General features: G+C 38.2%; 1 protein-coding gene across 1 annotated transcript; it reads right to left on the bottom strand.

Annotated features, from left to right (window-relative positions):
• Positions 1–12,106: 12,106 nt before the first annotated feature.
• Positions 12,107–22,249, bottom strand: cop1 (COP1 E3 ubiquitin ligase). The gene is made up of 20 exons (XM_079452993.1): positions 21,671–22,249; positions 21,424–21,483; positions 21,227–21,324; positions 21,061–21,125; positions 20,653–20,772; positions 19,540–19,608; positions 19,401–19,460; positions 19,180–19,271; positions 18,010–18,067; positions 17,815–17,929; positions 17,592–17,727; positions 16,618–16,761; positions 16,406–16,514; positions 15,746–15,827; positions 15,547–15,663; positions 15,337–15,454; positions 14,595–14,719; positions 14,267–14,427; positions 13,306–13,350; positions 12,107–13,156 (listed from the first exon to the last, which is right to left on the bottom strand). Exons 1-20 carry the CDS (start codon positions 21,922–21,924, stop codon positions 13,139–13,141), a joined length of 2,046 nt encoding a protein of 681 aa, XP_079309119.1. The 5' UTR covers positions 21,925–22,249; the 3' UTR covers positions 12,107–13,138.
• Positions 22,250–22,693: the final 444 nt, after the last annotated feature.

The raw sequence follows: 22,693 nt of genomic DNA, 5'->3' as shown, positions 1-22,693 counted from the left end.
GATATACAGCTGTACGATTATTTCCGAAAACATGCGACGCGTGTGATGGGGGGGCAGAACTAAAGCACGTTCGCACACATTGCCAACAAAACACAGACAACAGTTTCACTTACCGCGCGTTGGGACCACTGCTCCATCTATCAGTTTTAAACCATCAACAAATCCAGCGTTATATCCACCGTTTATATAACATTCATCACCCAAATGCAGCGAACAGACAAACACAGCTGTACTTCGCGAACGTGGTTCTCCCTCTCTTTCCTGCACACAAGTGCGCATGCTCCTTCTCCCACTCTCCATGGTTGATGCGTCGGCTTGCCGCATGCTTTTCTGGGAGAATTGTCAGATAAGGGACTAAGAAACGTTGTTACGAAACTGATTTTCGCTAGGGGAAGTGTATCGAGCACAGCAATACTACGTCATACGTACAACTCGTTTTTTATCAAGTTGTCATGTTAAAGCATGAGATGACAACACGTTTAACATTGTAAGTCAGAATGCATGAAACACTGTTGCACGGTCGCTTTAAGACTCACAAGCGAGTTATTACTATACAGTAAAAACCTATCGATTTTTGGACGATGGAACCGGAAGTCGCTTCCGGGTTTTGCATACAAAAATGCACAATCCCAAAGGTACTATATTCCTCACTTTTATTATGAATGTTACATCACCTTATGAATATTCACAAACTAAGCTTGTATGGTTTTTAATGTTCCCCGATCACTTCTTTGTCCCCGAGAACGTAAAAAGTCATTAGCAGATCAATGGACTCAATATATAATTTCCTAATTAATTCATTTGAAAAGTAAAAGCGATTCAGTTCATTGTCCATTTGACCAACCCCTGAAAAAGCAGCCCGGTCTAACAGAAGCGAGCCAGATAGATGCGGTGCTCCGTGATGATGACGATATTAATCAAAGTCTGTAATGGATAAAGGACCAAAGTGATAAGAGAGAAAGGGACGGTGAAAGTTGGGTTGCGTGCGGGGGGATAGAGAGCGGGCACAATGACAATCTCATCTCATTTGAATCACATGGATGGTAATTAATGTGGCCAGTGGGACACTGTGATGGTGTCTGTGCTTCTCTTGTTCTATGCTGGGGTTTTGCCCTTGAGGAACATTGCCACCGTGAACACGTCCTGCTGGAAGACTTCTGTGCCGTGATTGCTTCGCGCCATAAGTATGGTCATCATTCATATTGTATAAGCGAAGTGAGGAGTGATTTTTGAAATCATTAATGTTTCATGTATGTTGTTGAAATTACAATAAAAGGTCCAATGAACTTGAAGATATGCAAGTATGGTCGACAAACAAAGAAAAAGGTTACCGAAGTGCTCAGAAAGGCTCCAGTGTTGAGTTGAATGAGGCTTGAGGCTTTTTTCATTATATTACTTTGGTCCTACTCTCACAATCCTCAATCATCTAGCCCCCTGTGATCAAAGTGGATGAGACAGTGTTTTTTTTTATCTCTGCTGGTTTGATGGATCTAGTGCCACTAGGTTCATCAGCAAATGAAAGGATTGCCGACTCCCAACACACCTGGCCAGCAAAAGTGGAGGCCCCTTGACTTTGATTTGTACCGAAAATTTTCTTTTTTTATCCACTTTGGAATCTTAAGATGTCACTGATGATATTGAAACAATTTCTCTTTCGCTTCATGAAAAAATAATCAAGATTTTAATTCAATCTAATGCTAAAAAAAATATTTTGTTAATTTCAAATATGCTAAACAAAAGCACAAGATTCACCATTGTCCAATGATCAACAATGATGACATGCGTGTCAGCAGTAGCCTCTTTAAATTGAAAGGCCAGGCACTCTAATGCCACTGGTTGTTCTACCTAAATGGGGTCAGAGGGTTAGTGTGGTGCTTTCGCGATATGTGCTTTGACAACTGAAAATCTAATTAAGTGTGTATGCTGCAGAATAGTGAAAGTAGGCCTGCCTGTAGGCATGGTTGAGTACCCGTCAATGTGCCGTCCTTGACTGGGGCCCTCAAGGTCAAACAGTAATGGCTTCATTACCCTGTGAAACAGAGAGCTCATGAAAAATGAGCCTAATCATGAAACAAGCTCCTCTCAAATTTAAGCTGAATTCTGTACGTTCTTACTTATATCAGATTTCACAAAGACGTTTTTGCAGAGGCTATATGACAAACAGGAAGTACACCAATAAAAACAAACTAAAATAGCTACACTCTTAAAAATCAAGGTGCTTCACGATGGCATAGAAGAACCTTTTCTGTCGAATGGTTCCATAAAGAACCTGCCACACTTGATGAATCTTTGGTAACGCTTTAGATTACGGCCCGTAATGTACGGCATAATTTAACAGGATTTATAGCATAACTACTTGTAGCAATAATTTATCTCTACAGTACATATCTGTAAGCGAAGTGGAAAAATATGCAAAATGATTCAGGAAAATTAAAAAAGGTTTTATGCTGCTTGCCATAAAACATACAAATCAAAGCGCTCTCGAACTCTTGATTATAGTCTCAAAAGATCAACATTGATTTTGCGCATTTTACACATTAAAACGTATCAAACTAACTCATAAGAACTGATAATAAAAATCTATTATTTGTGATCAACAATCAATCAAATAAAAATGAATCCTAAAGTTAAGACTCTGTCAAATTTCCAGTTGACAGTCTGCGTTCTTCATTCGTGCTGTTTTGCTTGCGCAAAATCTGAACACATCATTTTCCTTTATTTAATGTTTGCTATAATACTTAAAAAAGAACCCCTTACATAATTAATATCCACAGTAGCTTATTTATGGGTACATTGTGATACCAAAAATATAATGTATGTTCACGCTTAGATATATAAATATATAGGTATAGCAAACTGCATGTCACACATCCCACGTTATATTAATATAGTTACCACATAGTTTAGAATACTTACAGTATAAATATCTTTTTGAATTTCTTCTTTATTCCCCAGACTTTGCATATTGTTCGCGTTACCTTCAGATATGTTTGTAGGGGTACATTATTGTTACATTTAGTAACTCTGTAAATTCTGTTTAGTTATGCGGTACATTGTGGGCCATAATCTAAAGCGTTGGCGAATCTTTCTGTTTCACAAACGGTTCTTTGTGGCAAAAAAAGGTTATTCAGATTATATACAGTAAGCGTAAGAGAAAGATGATTCTTTAAAGAACCCCTCTGTTTTAAATCTTTTAACTACTTTATATCTAACATAACAACATTTCCACGTCGAATTCTTAAATGCTCACAGGGCCATGAATCCATGTATGGTATATCTGCAAGGTATCATTTTAATTTAATATTTACATTTTGCCAGAGATCTCATCTTCAGACATGACATACATCTAAACGCGGTTTCGTACCTTCACTCGTCCCGTAGTTCGGTTGTTTTAACTTTGTTTATAAGTAAGCAGAATGTTTCTATTTTTTATTTACATGGATGGATGGATTTACCAGTGTTTGCATATTGCAGTTATTATTTACAAGAAACGCTTATGGTCACAGTACAGGATTTAATAGAAATAAACTCGATATTACCTGTAACCTTATTTGTCTGCAGAACACAACGCTCTTTTCATAACACGTTTATTTTTGTAAAGGCATAGAAAGTGTAACGCCAACAGCTAATGTGGTCTTAAAAGATGATCGGTTTCAGGCAGACTTCCAAAAATACTGTTGCAGTAGACCAAGAGCAAAAACAATACATTACCGACAGACATACTTTAAAAACTATGAAAATATTCCTTCTGCAGATCAAACACTTGCTTTGATGTGACTCTACTTGCATCTACCAATCGTCAACTCCAGTGAGCGGACGCAGACTGTGAGGGGCAAGCGTTAAATGGAAAACACGCAGTGGAATATGCGGACCTTCACCACTTTGATAAGAGAAAGTTTTTAGCAGTGAATCCTCTCTACTCCACTTTGGCTACCGTTCAATTTCGTCTACCAAAGTGCACCTCGGCCTGTGAGGGCAAATGGGCAGAGGCTCGAGCCGAATGTGTTCATGTTCCCATAGTCCTGAAGTTTCAAAGGAGAAATAAATGAAATACAGGGGTTTCACGGGAGAAATAGCAAACGGGAGGGTGGCGGGAGACGGGTGTGAAAAACGGGAGTGTTGACAGGCATGATTCATCATTTGAAGCAAAATTACATTCATATCCCTTCTTCTTCACCAAGCCCCTTGCTGTTTCTTCAGTCGTTACTTCAACTATCCATTTCACTCATTTTGTCTTGATGACAATCAATGTGCTGCTTGACAAGGATCTTAAATGCAGTAGATGTTTAAAGTCCCAGTGAAATGAAAATTACAATGCGTATTTTTTCATGAAATATTGCAGCATTTATTGTAAATAGTTTGTCAATGTGGGTCATTCTCTTTTTAAAAATGTGTGTGCCCTCATAACTTTTGTTTAAATCTGAAAATGCATTTCCTTCCTGTAACGACTATCCATCTTAAAGGGGTCATATGGCGCGAATATGTGTTTATCTTTGTCTTTGGTGTGTTATATGTTGCCCATGCGTGTACAGTATTAGACACATAAAAAAATCAAGTGTTAAAAATATGCTTTCTATCTAAAAGGGAATGCTCACCTAGACCTGCCTAAAACTCTTCGTGTAACCACACCCCCACAAATCTGTGTCAGTTCGTGGTACGATCCCACTAAGAAATCAGCTTACCTTGTTTTACCTCATACCATGTATACACAGAGCTTTACATCTAAATCAAACAATAACATTCGTTTTAGCCATGTCATAAGACCCCTTCAAGTGACGTATGTTAAACGCCGTGGAGCACAAAGAAGATATTATGAGAAATGTCTCAGTGGCTTTGTTTGGTTACCAACGTTCTTCAAAATATCTTTAGTGTTCTACTGAAGAACGTCATAAGGACTGAAATGACATGAGGGTGAGTAAATGATGAAAGGACAATGCACAAATAGTTAATGCATAATTGAGAAAAAATACTTTACAGTAATTGTCAGCGATAGTATAGGGCAATGTTAATACGTATCTTTTTTCAGATTCTGTTTTTATTTGTTTCAAAAGGTCCAAAAACTATATTACGTGCTGACAAGGCTTACCAGTGTAAAATTGCACAGCCCTTATATAACAGAATTAGTGATTTCTGTACTGCCAAATTTGCAGAAATGTCTCTAGAATCACAATTACATCATGCATCATTTCTGCTTATGTTTTAGTATACAATACAGTAAAATGGCTTGGTTATTATTTTACCAATTCAGGGAACGAGTGCCTGCAGATGTTAGACCTTGGGGTTTTTGTGGAATAGAAAAATAGAAAAAGAAGTATTTTTTATTCATCCAGCCATGTGATCTTTCTCAAGAGGCATTCGTCATTCATTTTGTCGTGACTGGCATTTCATTCAGCTGTCTGCATCTGTACTTTGTCTGTTGGGCAATTTGTCGCTGAGGATGATCTGTGCACTCTGATGCTACAGTCAGGCTCAGACAGATGCAAGTCTCGCCACCTGTAACCCCTCTTTCATAACATTATCCATCAGGTGTATTCTTGTTGCTGCCCATCATTTGGATCATTGGCACTGTCTATCAATAGATTTAGTTTGTAACTAAAGTAACAGATGCCACAAGCCTCACAGGTCAGGTATCCAGAAAGGTACTGTACCAGGGCTCTGAAAGCCGATTCTTAAGGAGATTTTGAAAGGCTTTCTTTCTGTTTTGTCTTTGGCTCTACTGGACTTATTGAAGCTCATGAGACAATAGTTCAATAGGCTTTCAACGACACTGCTCACCTGTGGCCACCTATCTATTCTTTCTTTTTTACATATAAGTTGGAAAATGTAAAAAGTGGTTAAAATTTTGCATTGTGTGCAGAGTTTTGAAATACAAACCAGCAATGCGAGAAATACACCATATACTGCTGTATGCTGACAGTGTTTAAAGTAAAACATATGGATTAGTTCAGGCTCTAAATAAATCCACTAGATTCGAAGACATTTGTAAAATTATGACAAATACACACCTGTGTGTGTACAAATGTGCAAAGTTTCTACATTGCTTGGCAACCACCAACAGCATAAGTAAGATGACAACGGTCTGTACCTGAAAGCTGTGAAATGAGATGAGATACCTTCATCTGATTGATAATTTGAATACTGCATTTGACGTCTGTGTGAAACAGTTTCAGGAGAGCAGGGGAACAGCAGGGTCTGAGGCGGGCGGCACGGAGGTGCACAAGGCTGCCACAGAGCACCCCTATTTGGCAGTTATCCTTGGTTCTATTTCTACCATTTACACTATCCTTCTGTTCAATATGGGGTCGATTTTTTTCTTGCAGTCATGCCCAGGGAGTTTGGCTACAATTCCATGGACCATAAACTTAATAATATTTCCAACTGCTGTCCTTGTAACATCAAGCTGCTTGGAAATGGTCTTGTAGCCTTTACCTTTAAAAAGCTTGACTATTATTTTCTTTCTGAGCTCCTCGGAGAACTTTATCCTTTGCTTTCTCAGGTCCATGTTCAGTGTGGGGCACACAATGATACCAAACAGCACAGTGACATTTACATTTAGTAATTTAGCAGACGCTTTTATAAGTGACTTACATAGAGCAATAAGCGATATGTCATACAAAGAGCAATAGTACAATACATTTACATTTATTCATTTGGCAGACGCTTTTATCCAAAGCGACTTACAAGTAGTTTTATTTTTTTTACACTGTCACATTACTGCAGAGCAATCAGGGGTAAGAGCAATCAGGGATAAGGTGTCTTGCTCAAGGGCACTTCAGTCATGAACCTGCTGGCACTGAGATTAGAACCAGCAACCTTTTGATCACAAGCCCAACGCTCTAACCATTAGGCCACAACTGATTTAAAAAATTTAAACCGGTAGCCACCTCACAGTAGACTGTCGACCATAAACTATAAACACATGTCTGGGTCCCGCCTCACGGCTCTCTTCCCGCCTTCCTCACTACGATCATGGTTAAACCAGTTTGTGGTTATAACCTTACTACAAGTACTATAGTTAAACTCTGGTGATTATAGTAAAAATATGTATTAATTTTCATAAGGGCTTTTATTAATATATCAGCTGATCAAAAGAGTTGAAGAATTGACATTTTTATCAAGTATCTGATTCCGAACCTTATGCATCCGATTCCAGAAATGTATGTGTAGTGTAACTCAGGCACCAATTACAAATACCAGATTGCTGAGCAAGAACTATTATTCATTCACGGTGCATTCATTGGTATGAGCCATGGAGACCAATCAGCGCTTATTGTTAGAAAGATTAAAAAAATGATTTGCTAAATTAATGTTAGCGTCATTTATGTAACAGCAAAAATCATTCATTCTAATTCATTTAATTCTAGAGGACTCCAGCGATCTCAAATTGTCAATCCAATAAAGCCAACCTCTGTGAACCCACTGGCAGAGTGTGGTATGACTAAGTGTGCACACAGCCGCTCTTTTTTCCCTCCTCCCTCTCATCAAATCCAATTACTGTTCCTACCCAGCGGGCTTAGGGACGGCAGTCTGAGAGACAGGGCAGCTCCTGCTGATCCGTGTGCTTGGAAGCATGTGCTTGCTTCTCTGCTGTTTGCCACATGTTGTCAGTTATTGGGCAGAGCCCCTGCTCCCTACAGCTGTATAACAACGTCCAAGAGCAAGCGAGAACAGCAAGTAAACGGCAAGTATTCTAGCATCAGCCATCTCATTAAAGCCTGTAAAGAAGCATGACCCTGCCTTGGGATGTCAGGCAGCTGTTTTCACACAGTGCTGTAATTTTATGGGGTCTGTTCTAGTTGGTTAAAGGTAATTTCGCCCAAGAAAGCAGAAGAATCAAACTTTTTTCATGGAATGGCAAGTTACCAGTGGCCACACATTTTTACATTCACAAATTTTTGATGCAAACAACCATTGCTCCATATGACTATTGTTTGTAAATCTCGACGATATTATAGACATTTTTATTTATTAATAAAATGTGATGGTATAACGATTGCCGGTTAGAAACTAGGCTGCTAGTCTTAAAGCTACCAAACGACATCATACCCTTTGCCATTGTCCACTTACTGTATATTAATAAAATGTATAATGATAAAAGCTAAATCCCTAAAATGATTGCAGTGTAAATATATTTTAAAAAAGCATCGAAGGTGTGCACACGTTTTTGTTAATTTGATTGCTTTTGTTAAGGATATAACTTTATTTGCCTCCTCTGATGGAGCGCAGAGGAAAGAAAATAAACAAAGTCACAATAAAACAATAAACCAGTAAACTGAGATATTAGACCATCAACAAATGTCTGACTGCATATAAAAAACGATTTTGGAAATAGTTTGACAGTGTAGGATGGTGTTTTTGGATTGTTCTCACTATTTTAGCATTAGTCAGCTATATTTTTCCATCTTTCGGCCAAAAGAGAATGGGCAGTGAATGCATTAAAATGATTCAGCATCTTGATATTATTCCAAGAGCAGAATGTAAGGCAACATATGGTCAAGAATTTCAAAATTCCATCATTTCCATCAAAACGAACTAATCCATTTAAAAGGTTTAATATTCGTGGCGCTTTTTGCAAGACCAGCAAACATTTTCATTGTTGCTGAAGCCATAATGCAAAACATCAGCCATGTATCAATAATGGATCGCAAAATATTTCAAATCCTAAAATGTATCTATTCTATAGGGTCAGCTGTGGCCTAATGGTTAGAGCGTTGGGCTTGTGGTCAGAAGGCGGTTGTAATCTCAGTACCAGCAGGTCATGACTGCCCTTGAGCAAGGCACCTTACCCCGATTGCTCTGCAGTAATGTGCCACTGTATAAAACTACTTGTAAGTCGCTTTGGATAAAAGTGTCTGCCAAATGAATAAATGTTCTATAAGTGCAGGCTGTGCAGTCTACTGGGTGTTGTTGTGCAGTCAAAGCTTTTTTGAGTTAATGGGCTTGCAGCATTTGAAAGATCAAAATAAAAAGCAGAATCTCCGTTGAGCCATTTTAGATAAGATTGAGGTTTTTTTTGGTATCCTTTGACTGGGCAAAAAAGTTTTGAGAGGGCAATGACTTGAGAAAGCTTCCTTCTCCAATCGGTTCTTTTTGGGCACATGAGCTCGGTCAGACTGGGGAGAATTAAAGAGCAAGCTGTTGCCTTAGAAAAATTGGGAACGGTGCCCAAGCTTCCCATATTACAGCGAGTGGTTTTGGGTGTGAAATTCTCTAAAGATCTGTGCAAGAGATGTGCTTTGCCAAATAAATGAGAAAGTCCACAATTGGGAAGTATACCGCTTTTGAACCTTACTATAGTAAATACTATTTTGTGCCAAAGTATACTATAGTATTTTTTCATGTGGAAGACATAAGAAGAAATTTTGAAATGTAATTGTGATACACTATACATTGTGGATTTGATCTTATCCTGACATATGTCTATATGCATATTGGCGAAACGCATTGTGTGACAATACCATTGCGTACAAAGCTGGGTCCATAAAGAAATGATTTACCGTGTGGAGAACTCTAACTGGCCTGATAAGCAAAAGCTGGTAGGCAGGACCATGCAGCTACCTATTAATACCAATGGTTTATAACGATATCATTTTGCCCCTAAAGTTGTATGTACATACATTCGATGAAATGTAAATAGGATTGAGAACCTGTGAGTTCAGGACAGCTGTTGAACTCTTGTACAGCACAGCCAAGCAATAATGGCGCTACCGAAAAGCTCATGCACAGGAAAACTCATTGATCTTGGTTTTAATAGGAAACTTTGCTCAGGGTAGCTTCTGTGACACTCCTTTGAAGACTTCCGTCCATGGAACGGACTGCGTTTTCACATGTAACATCTGGAGACCTTAGAGATCTTAAGTCAACATAGAAATCCTTTTGACTCTAACTAGTCTGATAACACTGTATATTGTTTTGTCTCCATTCTGCTTGTCAGAGATAAAGAAAGGGGGTGTTTTTCGCTGTAAAGATTCTTTGTTTTCTCATAACGATGCTCTCAGACAGAATGCGGTCTCGTGGTAATGGAATGAGATTCAATCTTACCTCCTTTCAGAGTGACGGGCGTTTTTGTTTGTAATTTATGAATGTTGTACGGAGCTTCATGGAACACCGCTCCTAAATTACACCATTGTTTAGCATTCATGACTACGGCTAGCATGAACCTTTAATGGTTTAAGCCTTGACAGAAGAAGAAAGCTTCTTAGAGACATGCTTTGACCGGCGAGGCTGAATTCTTGAGTCGATGCACCCATAAGAGATATTGTTAAAAGTTCGCAAGATCTCTTACGAATACAGAGGCAAATATTACCATTTGGTACAACTGAACTTCTAATGAATTGACTACTTTGGTATACTAAAAACAAAAGTTCACCTATAGAACGTTGCCTTCATTAATAATCTATAACTTGGAAAGGAACAAGCTTAGTATTGATCGACCGATAGAAATGCTGAGAACAGAAGTTCTGCATTTTGTTAAGTGCGCTTTCTAATTCTCTGTAATCAAATAGTGAACGTTCCAGTACAAATGAATGTCAATGCATTGTTTTAACTCAACGACGTGCGCTTCTTTATGAAATAACAAACCTCAATAGTCATGGCACACCGAAAACAGAAGCTCCTCATTTCAGTTTGACTTCCCTTCTGAGCTGTGCACTAATGATGCCGCCTTGCTGTGAAACACTGGAGAGTCCCTAACTAAACCTTTACATGAAGTCGACCTTAAGAGGCCCTGAAGGCCTTGCTACAGACTCCACACAAAAGGTCTTGTTAACTTGGAAGGAAACAACACTGGTCGTTGAGTTAAGACGGCGGGTTTGAGAGAATGTACCATTATAATGACTCGCTTCTTGAAGTTAGCACAGTATATGCTGTATGTGTACTTCATTATATGAGAGAAGAAAGCATGAGGTCAACTGCAATTACATTTGTTACAATTTACGTTGTGTTCCAATGGAATGAAACCCTTGACAATGACATTTAAAGTGAAATGGTTACAGCCATTCATTTTCATTGTATTCATTTTCACCCTGGAACCTCTTCACATTTATCTTGAAGAAATTTGCTTCAACCATCAAACTAGATGAAGAGTGCTAATAATAGTTTCAGGTAATACTTATTTTCAGTTGGTCTGGGCTCTGAGCCATTACAGATTTCCGACTTTCATTTTTTTCCTGCGGGAAAAAGAATCTGCCCTAAATGCAGATCTCTGCATGTTTTCCTCATAAATATTGGCATATATACTCTATTTATGTCATTCTTGATGGCAACAAACACCCTTCACTGGCTACCCATTAAGTATCGCATTGACTTTAAAGTTCTTTTAATCACTTATAAAGCCTTAAAGGGTTTAGCTCCTACCTACCTAACAGAGCTTCTATCACACTTCAACCCATCACGCTCTCTAAGATCTCAAAACGCAGGACTTTTGATAATACCTAGAATATCTAAATCCACCAAAGGGGGTCGAGCTTTCTCATGAGTAGCACCTAAACTCTGGAATTGCCTTCCTGATATTATTCGAGGATCAGACACACTCGCCCAATTTAAATCTAGATTAAAAACACATCTTTACAGCCAAGCATTCACTTAATGCAAAACAAACCACCGGGAGACTGCTGACATTACATATTATTTACTAGAATAATCTTGCCCGATCTTTTAACACCATGCACTGTGCTGTGTTTGACCTTTTTTTGTGTTTTCCAGTTTTTCTCCTGTAAAGCTGCTTTGGAACGATGCACATTGCGAAAAGCGATTTATAAATTAAATTGAAATATTGGCTTCATTTGTTTGCAGCGAATGCAAACAACTGAGTTGCGATTTATCACATGGCAACAAACACGTATAGGTTCTCGCCATTTTCTATGAATAGTAAAACAAGCAAGATGGTAGAGTACTACAGCCTACGACCCTGATGAACAGCTAGGTATGATTGGAAGTGCTTGCCTTATGGGCTCTGACATCACACTTCATGTACATTCTGAAACAGAGACTTGAATGAGGCCAGCAATGAATAAATAACTTGATACGTGTACGTCTTAAAATATACATTACTAAGTAAGGGATTTAATCCAAAACAGACTATAATCAGAAAGAGCGACACAATGTGTAACCAATGAAAAAAAGAATCATTTATTTATTCAAATGAATGTGTTAAAATGAGTAAATAATAAACAGAATTACTGGGCTGCAACGGAGAACTTGTGAATAAAGCTTAAAACCTAAAGGCTATGACGGGTCCAATGTTTACACAATTTCTATAAATTATTCAAAATAAATAACACTTGTACAAGAACCCAAAGATGAGAGAGCAGCAATGTGACGGTTGTGATGTTAAATAGTCCAAATAATGTATACATAGTGTCATTAAGATCTGACCAGTTATCATTCAGTCCACGCTTAAAAATGCGTGACCATGTGTAACGGCCACGATGATGATCGTAGAAAAATCGCCCTTTGCCTGTAAAGATGTGAAAACACGGAACACCAATCTCATACCAAGGTTGTTTGGGTGTAGGAACGCAAGTCGATTTAAATGTAAATACCAAATTGAGTACATTATGTATACATTAGATATAATGTCCACATACCAACCAAAAAAAAAGGTCCAGTAATCCCTTTGGGGAGACTGTCGGAATATGCCAAAGCTTATACATATCTTAAAGATATACAGTCACAATGTATGGAAAAAAAAGTATATGGACACAACAGGCTCAAAAGAATCGAAATGTATACAACAAAAAGGATTTCATTGTGGTATGGTCTTGTGCTTTGGCCTTAAATGTCTCATAGCTCTTGTTGTTGCTAGAATCGCCTCTAGTACAGGTCTAAACCAAACGCTTCCCTCCACATTTCAAGATGTTCAGATATTCAGCAATGACTTTGTTAATACCTTTATTCTAATCATTTCGTCAAAAAGAGGCATTCACGACCAGCTCCCTGTCAGCACGTACAGGTCCGAACATTCAGATCTCAACATTTCACATACAGCCATAGTATGACCACGCAGAATGATCAAGTCTTTTACAAATGTATTGCTGATAAAACAAGTTCTGCTGTTCCTGGAAATGTTTGCTCAAAGCGTCAACCCTCTTTTATGAAAGTGCCAGTGAAGCGTCAGTTCTGTAAGGGCTCCAGGGCTTCAGACTAGCTCGAGTACCTTTAGAAAAGAGAAAATAATATATTTTAGTGTGCGATTCATGCTTTAATTTCGGGAGAAAAACTGTGAATATTCAATATACGAGTGATTGGTGACTACAGATCTTTCCAGCTCTCAGCAGTTAATACTGCTCATGCATTATGACACACCTTTATCGTTCCTTGACTGTTTGCTGCAATCAACACATTTGACTCCTGAAAAATCAAAACGGAAAAATAAACATATTTTAGTATTACTGACAAAACGTGCAAAACAGGCGGGATGGATTCGCCATAATGACTGTGTTTGAAATAAAACTCGACGCAAGTTTCTATTTCATTATTCCCATGAAGAGATGGATGCACACACGGACCATGACATTTCATGTCCGAGTAATTTATGCAAGGATGTGAACGCCAATTAACTGAGACCAAGCAGAATCCCAGTTGAGTCAGCACATTGATTCTGCACATAATTATTGTTGCTTTTTTCCTGGAAAAATGTCAAGATTTAAAGGTGCATAACACACGTGGGATCTGAAAGAGGATGTGTTCTTTAAGAGGGGACATGATTAAAAGAGGAAGGGCGACTTTCATAATTCATGCAAGTCACCTGATCATCCATCACCTTCTCACAGAAAATCGTCGCTATTTTATGATGTGGGTAATTCGTACGATCTTATTTGTACTTTTTAGTATCCTTTGTTTTTTCGCACCAGTGCTGTTCAATTGTCAGAAATCAATTGTATGCTTTGTGTATAAATGTAGACTGGTCGTTTAAATAAAGTTAAACCCATTGCCGACCACCCTTACAGTCAAACCAAAAATGTCAACATTATTACGGTTTATCTGTTAAGAAAACAGTAATAAAATATGACAAGAACTCGGAGGTAAAGTGTGAGGTCAAGGTGTCTGAATAATTTGGTCCCAAATTTGATCAACTTAACCGGTAGTTATTTTGCCATCCTCACTTACAAAAATGAACTATAGTTTCCTGCAGCCAATAGTAAACAATTATCCCAAATGATATCTGGTGTCTGAATGTTTTTTGGTTTGACTGTTTGTTGCCCATAATCTAGCAATACATCAAATGTTAAATCAAACGTGATCCACAATAGACACAAAGTCATACCCCATCAGGTAGTGCTCGCCAACACACCGCACTGACAAACTCATTGGTGTCGTCCTCCTTTTTGTCCTTGTCCAGGACACTCTTCACAGTGTCAAACTTGAAAGTGAGAAGCGTCTTGGAGAGCCCCTTATAATACAGGTAGAGCGAATTGTTTTCACTTCCTGTGGGGAAAGGAAATGACCCTAATGAATGGCTTTTTTATTGATTCAAAAAGGATCATGAGTTGTACATTTATTCATTCTTTAGCAAATAAAATTAGTCGCACTAGAAATAAAAACAACCCTTTTTTACACTTCTAAATGGAGGCTATAGCAATACTCCCACTCACCACATGCTACATAGTCTCCATTAGATGCCAGACCCACAAAGTTCTTCTCATTGATGTGGCCTTTGAAGGAGCGGAGGCAATGGGGCTTGTTCACGTTCCAGAGTTTGAGCTGGCTGTCTGTGGAGCTGTAGGAATGTCATGCTTAGCCGTTTGGTTTGCAATACATGAGCTGTTAGTTATTAGGTTCAAATTTCTCATGGTTTGGTTTGTAGCACGGTTCTGTGGTTATGGTTTTGTAAGTACTTGGATTAGGAAATTTGAGGCCGATAGCCAAAATCGTCAACAATGATTGAAATATATGAAAATTTCAGTGCTGCTTTCCAAGATCATTACATGGCTACTAAGTAAACATCACAAGTTCTTAGCATCACAAATACCAATGAAAATATTCAAGTATAAATGGTCTCCATCTTTAGCCTCATTAGCGGTTTGTCAAGGTTAAGTAACATCAAGGGTAAGTGAATAGGGCTGTTCAGCAATTAAACATTTATAAATGTTTATATACGTGTACTATATGCGTTTATAAATACAAAATGATATGAACAGGGCAGAGACATTATGCTAACACAAATGTTTATTCTAAACGGGAGTACAGCCCGACTTTTTGTACGGCAAACCACAAGATCTGTTTTTACAGAAACTTCTACACTCCATTTGAAAAACATGACATAACTTTGTGCCAATGACTCATACACCCATGACATTCATATTCCATTAACGAAAGATAAATGTGTATACATACGCAGACACGATCTCTTCCCCGTTGACAAACTTGGCATAGGATACCGCTTTCCTGTGGCCTTTGAATACCATGATGGGCTGCTTAGTGTTTCTCAGGTCGTAGTAGTGAACGCAGTGGTCTACATGAGATTTCAGACAGGCCAAAAAGTTTTAACCGATCAATTCAAATGAATGATGTATATGCGTTGACGCACAAAGAAAAACCCTGTACCTGCGCAACCAAAGGCAAGGTGATATCGAGAGGTGGGGCTGAACTTCACACAGCATACATTGGCCTTCGCTTCGATGCAGGCTACTGAATTGTCCAGGTTGGTGGACCACAACTTGACTGGGAATAAGACAACCCATTTGTGAGTATTTACACAAGAATGTCTCAATAAGAATCGCTGAGGCAACAACTGAAGAAATACCTTTTGCGTCGTCTGATCCTGACGCTAAGAGCTTGGGATCCATGAGGTTGAAATCCACACTCCAACATCGCTTTTCATGCTCCTGTGAAAATCAGAGGTCAGTATCTGACTTTAAAAGCATAAAATGCCATGCAATGGAATAAGAATGAACACATTTGTTCTAGTCTTGAAGAATAAATATGAAATAATTGATAAAAACTCAAAAGCAAGTTAAACATGGGTCATCTCATTTTTTATACCAAAGACATTGAGATTTTTATTGAGCAGAATATTAAAATGTTCCCAGGCAAAAAGTACTGGATTAAAATGAATAAGTAATGTATGCACAAATCACTTTCCAACGTGTACATAAAGATCTGGTTATGGATTTCCAGATATCATCTGGTTACAACCAACAATTACTTTACAAACTAGGCAAACATCCATTTATCAGATTTATATCAATCGCTTGCAATGAAATTAAGTTGTTTGGGAATAAAATGTTTGAGAATAATGTAGCATTAGCTCATTTTAATGAACTAAACCGAACAAGCAGTAAAAATCAATTCGAGTGAAGGTGCCAAATAAAGAAATTACAGCTCCCAATGTACTATAGAAAACACCAGATCAAAGTGCTGCAACCCAATCCAATAAACCATGAGAAACAGATACCCTCAGTACCTGGTAGACCTTTGACCTCTGCCCTGTGAACCCATCCCACAGAATGACGGTCCCTTCGTAGTCGCTGCTGGCCAACAGATTTTTGTGGTAGCTACTCCAGCTGATACAGCTGGTGGACAATGAGACAGTAAGACAAATGTGACGGCCTGTTGTGCCATTGCATAATAAGTGAGAACATTCAGGCCAGCCCCTGATTCAGATACTCTTTATACCTAATTTTAGAGTTACATGTCATCTCGTTGACAGGATAATGAATGTCCACGGCATCCTGGATCACAGTTCCATACTCAAACACTTTAATTTTTTTAGTGACACCCGCTATTGCAAAGTAATCACAGTCTCGGTCAAACTCAATGCTGAAAAAGAGGAGAGAGGCAGAGAGAGAGAGTGAACAAGTGTTAGAACAACGAGTTCTACAACGAGTTCTCCTGACAGTGCATGCTCATTTTCTGCTCTAGTTCTCTCTCTCTCTCACACACACACACACACAGAGAGAGAGAGAGAGAGAGAGAGAGAAAAACTGTAATGTAGCTGAACAACCCATCACCTCTTAGGTGACCGGATACAGGCATGTTTAAAAAAAATATGTGTGATGTTATAATGCAATGCAATGCAATTTTACATTACACTAGGTGGAATTGCCCATATTAACAACATCATCATCATCAACATAATAAATTGTATTATTGAATCTTTGTCATAAAAAAATCCTGAAATGTGTAATTTACATGATATCAAATTTCAATGTATTTACAAATATGCATACGAAATGTATTATATGATGTAATATAGTAATAATCAACAATTTGCCCCTTCCTTAAGTGAAAAATGCTAAATTTATCAAAAAACATTTTTGAATTCTTTATCATTCCCATTCCCATCCCCTTCCATAAATGAACATGTGTGGCAGATAAATAGAGAACAGTAAATTGTGTTGACATGAGGAAGAAATGACATGAGGATAAAACATGATGTTAACCACCAGATCCCTAATAAACTGTCCGAACTAATGAAAATGTTTCTACACAATGAGGGAAATATCTAACAAGCATACAGAATTTAAATGGATACACTATTCAGTAATACAATACTGCCCTCTGCTGGTATCTTCAAGAATGAAACTGAACCAAGATTCCACAAAACGTGTGCTCATCTTAAACTCTGAATAATATTTTAGTGATCTTACCTGGACACAATACTGGAGCCATTGTAGAGGTCACTAGCGTATGAAAGGGTGGCCAGGGGCCTCACAGAGTTGTAACGGGTGAATTTTGATAGACACTCCATGAAGTCATCGAGCTGGTTAACAGTCCTGCTGTCATCTAATAAAAGACAAAGGCATTTCGTCATCTCGAGGAGAAAAAAAACGAATTCTCAGTCCTGTCATTTATAAAGGAAAAGAAAGCAACCTGTTATTCGAGACATCCTATTGGAGAAATAACACTGCTCCAGATCCTCAAAGTGTGCGGTTAATCGCTTCCGCCGTGATGCCAAAGTGCTGTTGTACCAAGTTTGTCTTTTACCCTGAAAATATGAGAATACAACAATAAAAATCATAACTAGGCAATAGTAAAACAGACTTAACAAAAAAAGTTTAATTTGACCTGTGAGCTTCCACCAAAAGGGGGTTGAATGTATTCTGTGGGGTCGATTATGCTACTGCTGGAAATGAAAAACAAAAGAGATTATTTTCGATGGAAAACGCTGCATGGCACACTGTCTCTTTAGCTTAAGCCGTTTCTGTTATAGCACCATATAGGTTATGTGCCACCTACTGCAAACTTTGAATTATGTATCACACCTCAGTGTTTGTAATAACTCTCTAGACCACACACGCAACAGCTGAGCAAGTATGCAGAGCAACACGTGATGTTTTTGTAGGTAACATGATCAATCACAGACATGACTTTTGCTAGAATTTGTCTCTAAATATAAACTACTGTTCAAGAAGAAAAGTAAAATCATATCAATAAATGATTGCTAAATAACTTTTGTTATAAATCTGGGAATTTATTTAGGCTGTTCTCGCAAAGACGAATATGCAACATTCTTACATACAGATCAAGGAAACAAGAGCTATATTAAATTAAACTGTGCTATGTGTGTGTGCTGATACATTATTGTTTAAAACTTTAGTCACATATTCTTTAAATTCCACATTATAGTACAATTTTCGCATCGGAAGGTTCTATTTGAAATTTGTCTCAAAATTGAGTTATTAACATATTCATATTCTGTGACTGTGATTCTAACATGTAAACAAAGTGTTTTTTTTTTTTTTTAAATGTGAACCTTTGGGGGACTTTTTTTAAAACAAAAGATTCTATTAACAAATGTAAAGCAAACTCTTTGAAGCTCACCATCTCAGAATGCAAACAGAACCTTACAATTCGAAGGCGACTTAATAGTCAATTTATCAAAACTATGACACAAAACAAATGTATCTATAAAAACAAATCATCAATTCAAAAATAAATCATCTCAAAGTAGTCAATATTTGTCTAGAATTTGTACAAATGTACACTTGACATTTTATTAGGCAACTTCTTGAGGTCTCACCCCGAGATGTGTTTTAAGCGGTATTGAAGTTGTTCTTATCTATGTGAGCCCTTATCGGCTTTATTTTCTTTAGTCAGTCTAAGGTAACTAGAGACAATAGAGGCACTAGAGACAATATTATGCAAGAACATAAATATAGAAATATGCTTGATGTTTTAAAATAGCAACGTATCTTTTTAACATGCTGACTTGATTTGAAATGAGCTTGGTCTTACCTGGGTGCAGGAGAGGGAGCTTCAAACTGGGGGACAGTGCTGTCTAAATTGTGGTCCATATCACTCACTGGCGAGTACATGCCACTCATTTCCTTTAACAAAAAGATATATCGTTCATTTTACTTAAAGTATCTCAAACATCTACAGAAACAAGTATCGCTGTGCAAGGCTCTGTAAAAAGACCCCTTCATGAAAGTTCTGTGGCTCTTCATTGAACTGACCTCAACTCTTTTAATATCCTCTTCCAAGAAGTTCAGTTCTTTTTGTAACTGCTCCAGTTGCTGTTGACAACAGAGACATTATTGACCTTACAGCTATTTTAATCAAAAACTATACATTATTTAAACAAAGCTGTGAAACCTCTCTTTTATTTCTTCTGGCTTCTTTTAGGAATTCCATCAGGATTTGGCGCTGAGCAGCTTGGGATTCCTGTGGAGGGATATCACAGATAGTCAAAAAAAAACAATATTAAATAGTTGATTAAGGGAGAACTCCAAAGTCAGCGAGTCCCTCTGGATTGTTTGTATTGTGATATCACTAAACCAGCTTCAGGGAGCTTCAGGCAAGAAGCTTCTTTGTTCTCTGTAGGCAATGAACACTCTCGGTCAAAAGTCTTTGAACACTTCAATGAACTGTTTATAATCGTTTTAAATATGGTTTTCATCTGAAGGTGTATGCTTAAATGTCTGAAAGTCTAGTTTCATAGACAAAAATAGAATTGTGCAAAGTGAAACCTTATACATCATAAAACAAAAAACAAAAAAATGTGTTGCAAATCGTAAACTGTAAAAAAAACTGCATAGCAATAGCAGCCAATAAGAGCTCAGAAAAGATGGGAACTCTTTTAATATTGTTTAAAAAACATGGCAAAGGGTGAAGATGCTAATATATAATACGTTTTATTTCATTTTTAAGACTTTAGTTGCAACACAATACTCATAGTTCTGTTTGTGGTGTTCCACGGTTTTTAACTCTTTTCTAAAATGTGAAAAGAAAACGAATAAGCAAGAAAGTGTTCTTAACCCTTTGACTGGTAGTGTAGTATTTGAATTTGATAGTGGTGCAAAAGGTTGTTAAATAAATATCCTCAAACATGACTTTATTTGCGAATACACATTCGAAATGTGGATTAGCAAATAAAGTATTGACACAGCAGAGGTGTGGTGTGTATTTACCAGTTTCCAGTATACATGCATAATACATTTTACCAGTAAACATCTTGTCAGGGGATGTACCAGCACATCTTATTATAGCAGAGGCGATCATATTAACCAGAATCATAATAAATGTGATTTCTGCTAATTCTTGCATTTATCCTTTCATTCGGAAATGTGCCAGCTCAACGCCAAACAGCACATTTGTGTCATGTTTAGCTCAAAGTAAACAAATCTATTATAGAGTGCCTGAAGAACCCAGAAGTGCAATCCTCTAATGTTGGTTTGTAAACAAAAATGACATCTAGAAGATACCAACCGCCTCAAGTTGTTTCTTTTTCTGCAACAGGTATTCTAACACATAGTTGACATTCGCTAAATCCATATTCTCTTGATCTGCGCCAAGGACGTCTTGGAAAACCTGCCATTTGGTTCCGTTCTATAAATAAATAGAAAACATGAACAATAAACAATAAGAAATGTATTACAAACATTAATACTTTCTCTTTACTCCTTTAAGGAACAGATCTCCCAAAATGTATTTTTAAATGTAAAATAATTCCCTTATATCATCCTAATGTAATGTCAAAGTGCTTTATTCTCAACACAATATCTTGATCTCTAGGAACAATATTGTAAACATGTCTTGGCGTATCTTATTAATTTCAGTTTCTGAGCAAATACCGATGCTTGCGGTCAAATGCCATGAAAAGCAGAATGCACATACCGGATGATCCCTCTTCAGACGCTTCTCCTCAGATCTCTGCTTTTGTTTCAGGATTAGTTCATTTACTATAAAAGTTTTACATAAATGACATCAGTAAAATAATCCTTCATATATCCACTTGCAGTCTTTTCATTATAAAACATACAATCCACGGCACTCTACATACCTAAAAAGTTGGGGTATAGTTGATCCACGTTGTCAATGATATAATTACATTTCGGACATCTGTTGCTGTCCTCCAAACTCTGTCGTATACATTTATAACTAAAGAGGAGAAATGATAGCATACACGTTTGATCAAAATCTTTCAATCTATAGAAATGTAGGAAAGCGGATAAGGTTCAGAAAAGAAACACTTCTCACCAGAAACTGTGGCCACACTTTGTCATGTGAGCTTCCTCTATCATCTCGAAACATATGGGGCTGTTAAAAAAAAGAAAAGGCATGACACGTTCAAGCTTGGCTTCCCCTTTCTGAAAAGCTGAAGTTTGGACATGAAATGCAGTGTTTGGAATCGAAGTCGGTCATTTTAATGCGAATACACGATAACACGGGTACAGAACTGTGATGACAGAACAGCCTTTCAATGTCTGCAGCCTCGTCCACTCACCACACAAAATCGTTGCTCTTGTCTTCGTAAGGATTGATAAGCCCGTTACAAAGGGGTCTTTTCCTGCTCGATGAACCCATGCGAGCGCTTTGCCCCTCGGCTCCCGATCCCAGAGTCCGCGAAGACACCCCGTTACCCGAGCTGCTCCCGTTCTGCGCCCCGCCGCTCCCGCTGCTCGTACCTCCAGAGCTCGTTCCGGGGACAGATCCCGGCGCACCGCCAGCCTGCTGCTGCTGCTGACGAGCGCTCGACATGATTGAAGCCGCTTGCGCGCGTCGGAAGACCAGAGCTGAAGCTAAAGCTGCGGGTCTTCACCGCATCCGGGCGGCTGTGGGAGCTACGCTAACCAGCTAAGCGACAGAAATACGAGAAAACCGCTCGAAACTTTCACAGAGAACCGACGTTACAGGGCGCGCGTGTGGGCACGACGGAGACGCGTCTTCTGCGGGTGAGAGACGCGCATTGGGTCTGTTGGTTTGCAATAGTGAAAATGCCACTTCGTAGAGATTTGTTGACAACTCTGAAGGCTTTAGAGATTTCAGTCCGCTCTCTGTAGGATGTTCACGCGAGAACTTCCCCGAGTGGACGCGATGATGGTCGCCACCTGCCGACGTGGAGGGAAAGTGCAGGCGTTTGGCCACAGCGTTTGTTGTAAATGCCAAAGTTTGGGTTACTTATAAAAATGAATCATGGTTTGAATTACAGAATTACAGCCTGTTGATTGACACCTGAATGACCTTAGTTTTACAATAAATAGTTCATTTTAGTAAGGGGCCTATGTATTAGATTGATAAATCTAAAGGTTTTATTAGATACCCATATTAACTTACTTTGTATTATATCATTGTTATTGTATAATGTAAACGTGTGTCGTACAATGTGTGTGTGCGCGTGTGCCGTCTCCATCACACCCAAAATCTCATTAGGTGAGTTGTTTGTTAATAACACCTACTGTTATTATGTTGAGGACACGTGAGTTTCTGTAACGCATGAATGTCATGGAACATTCAGGTTATGTGTTTA

Source organism: Barbatula barbatula (genome assembly GCF_947034865.1).
Source record: "Barbatula barbatula genome assembly, chromosome: 3".
Taxonomy (NCBI): domain Eukaryota; kingdom Metazoa; phylum Chordata; class Actinopteri; order Cypriniformes; family Nemacheilidae; genus Barbatula; species Barbatula barbatula.
Note: the sequence above shows the minus strand (reverse complement) of the source record. Positions and strands in the feature narration are given on the sequence as shown.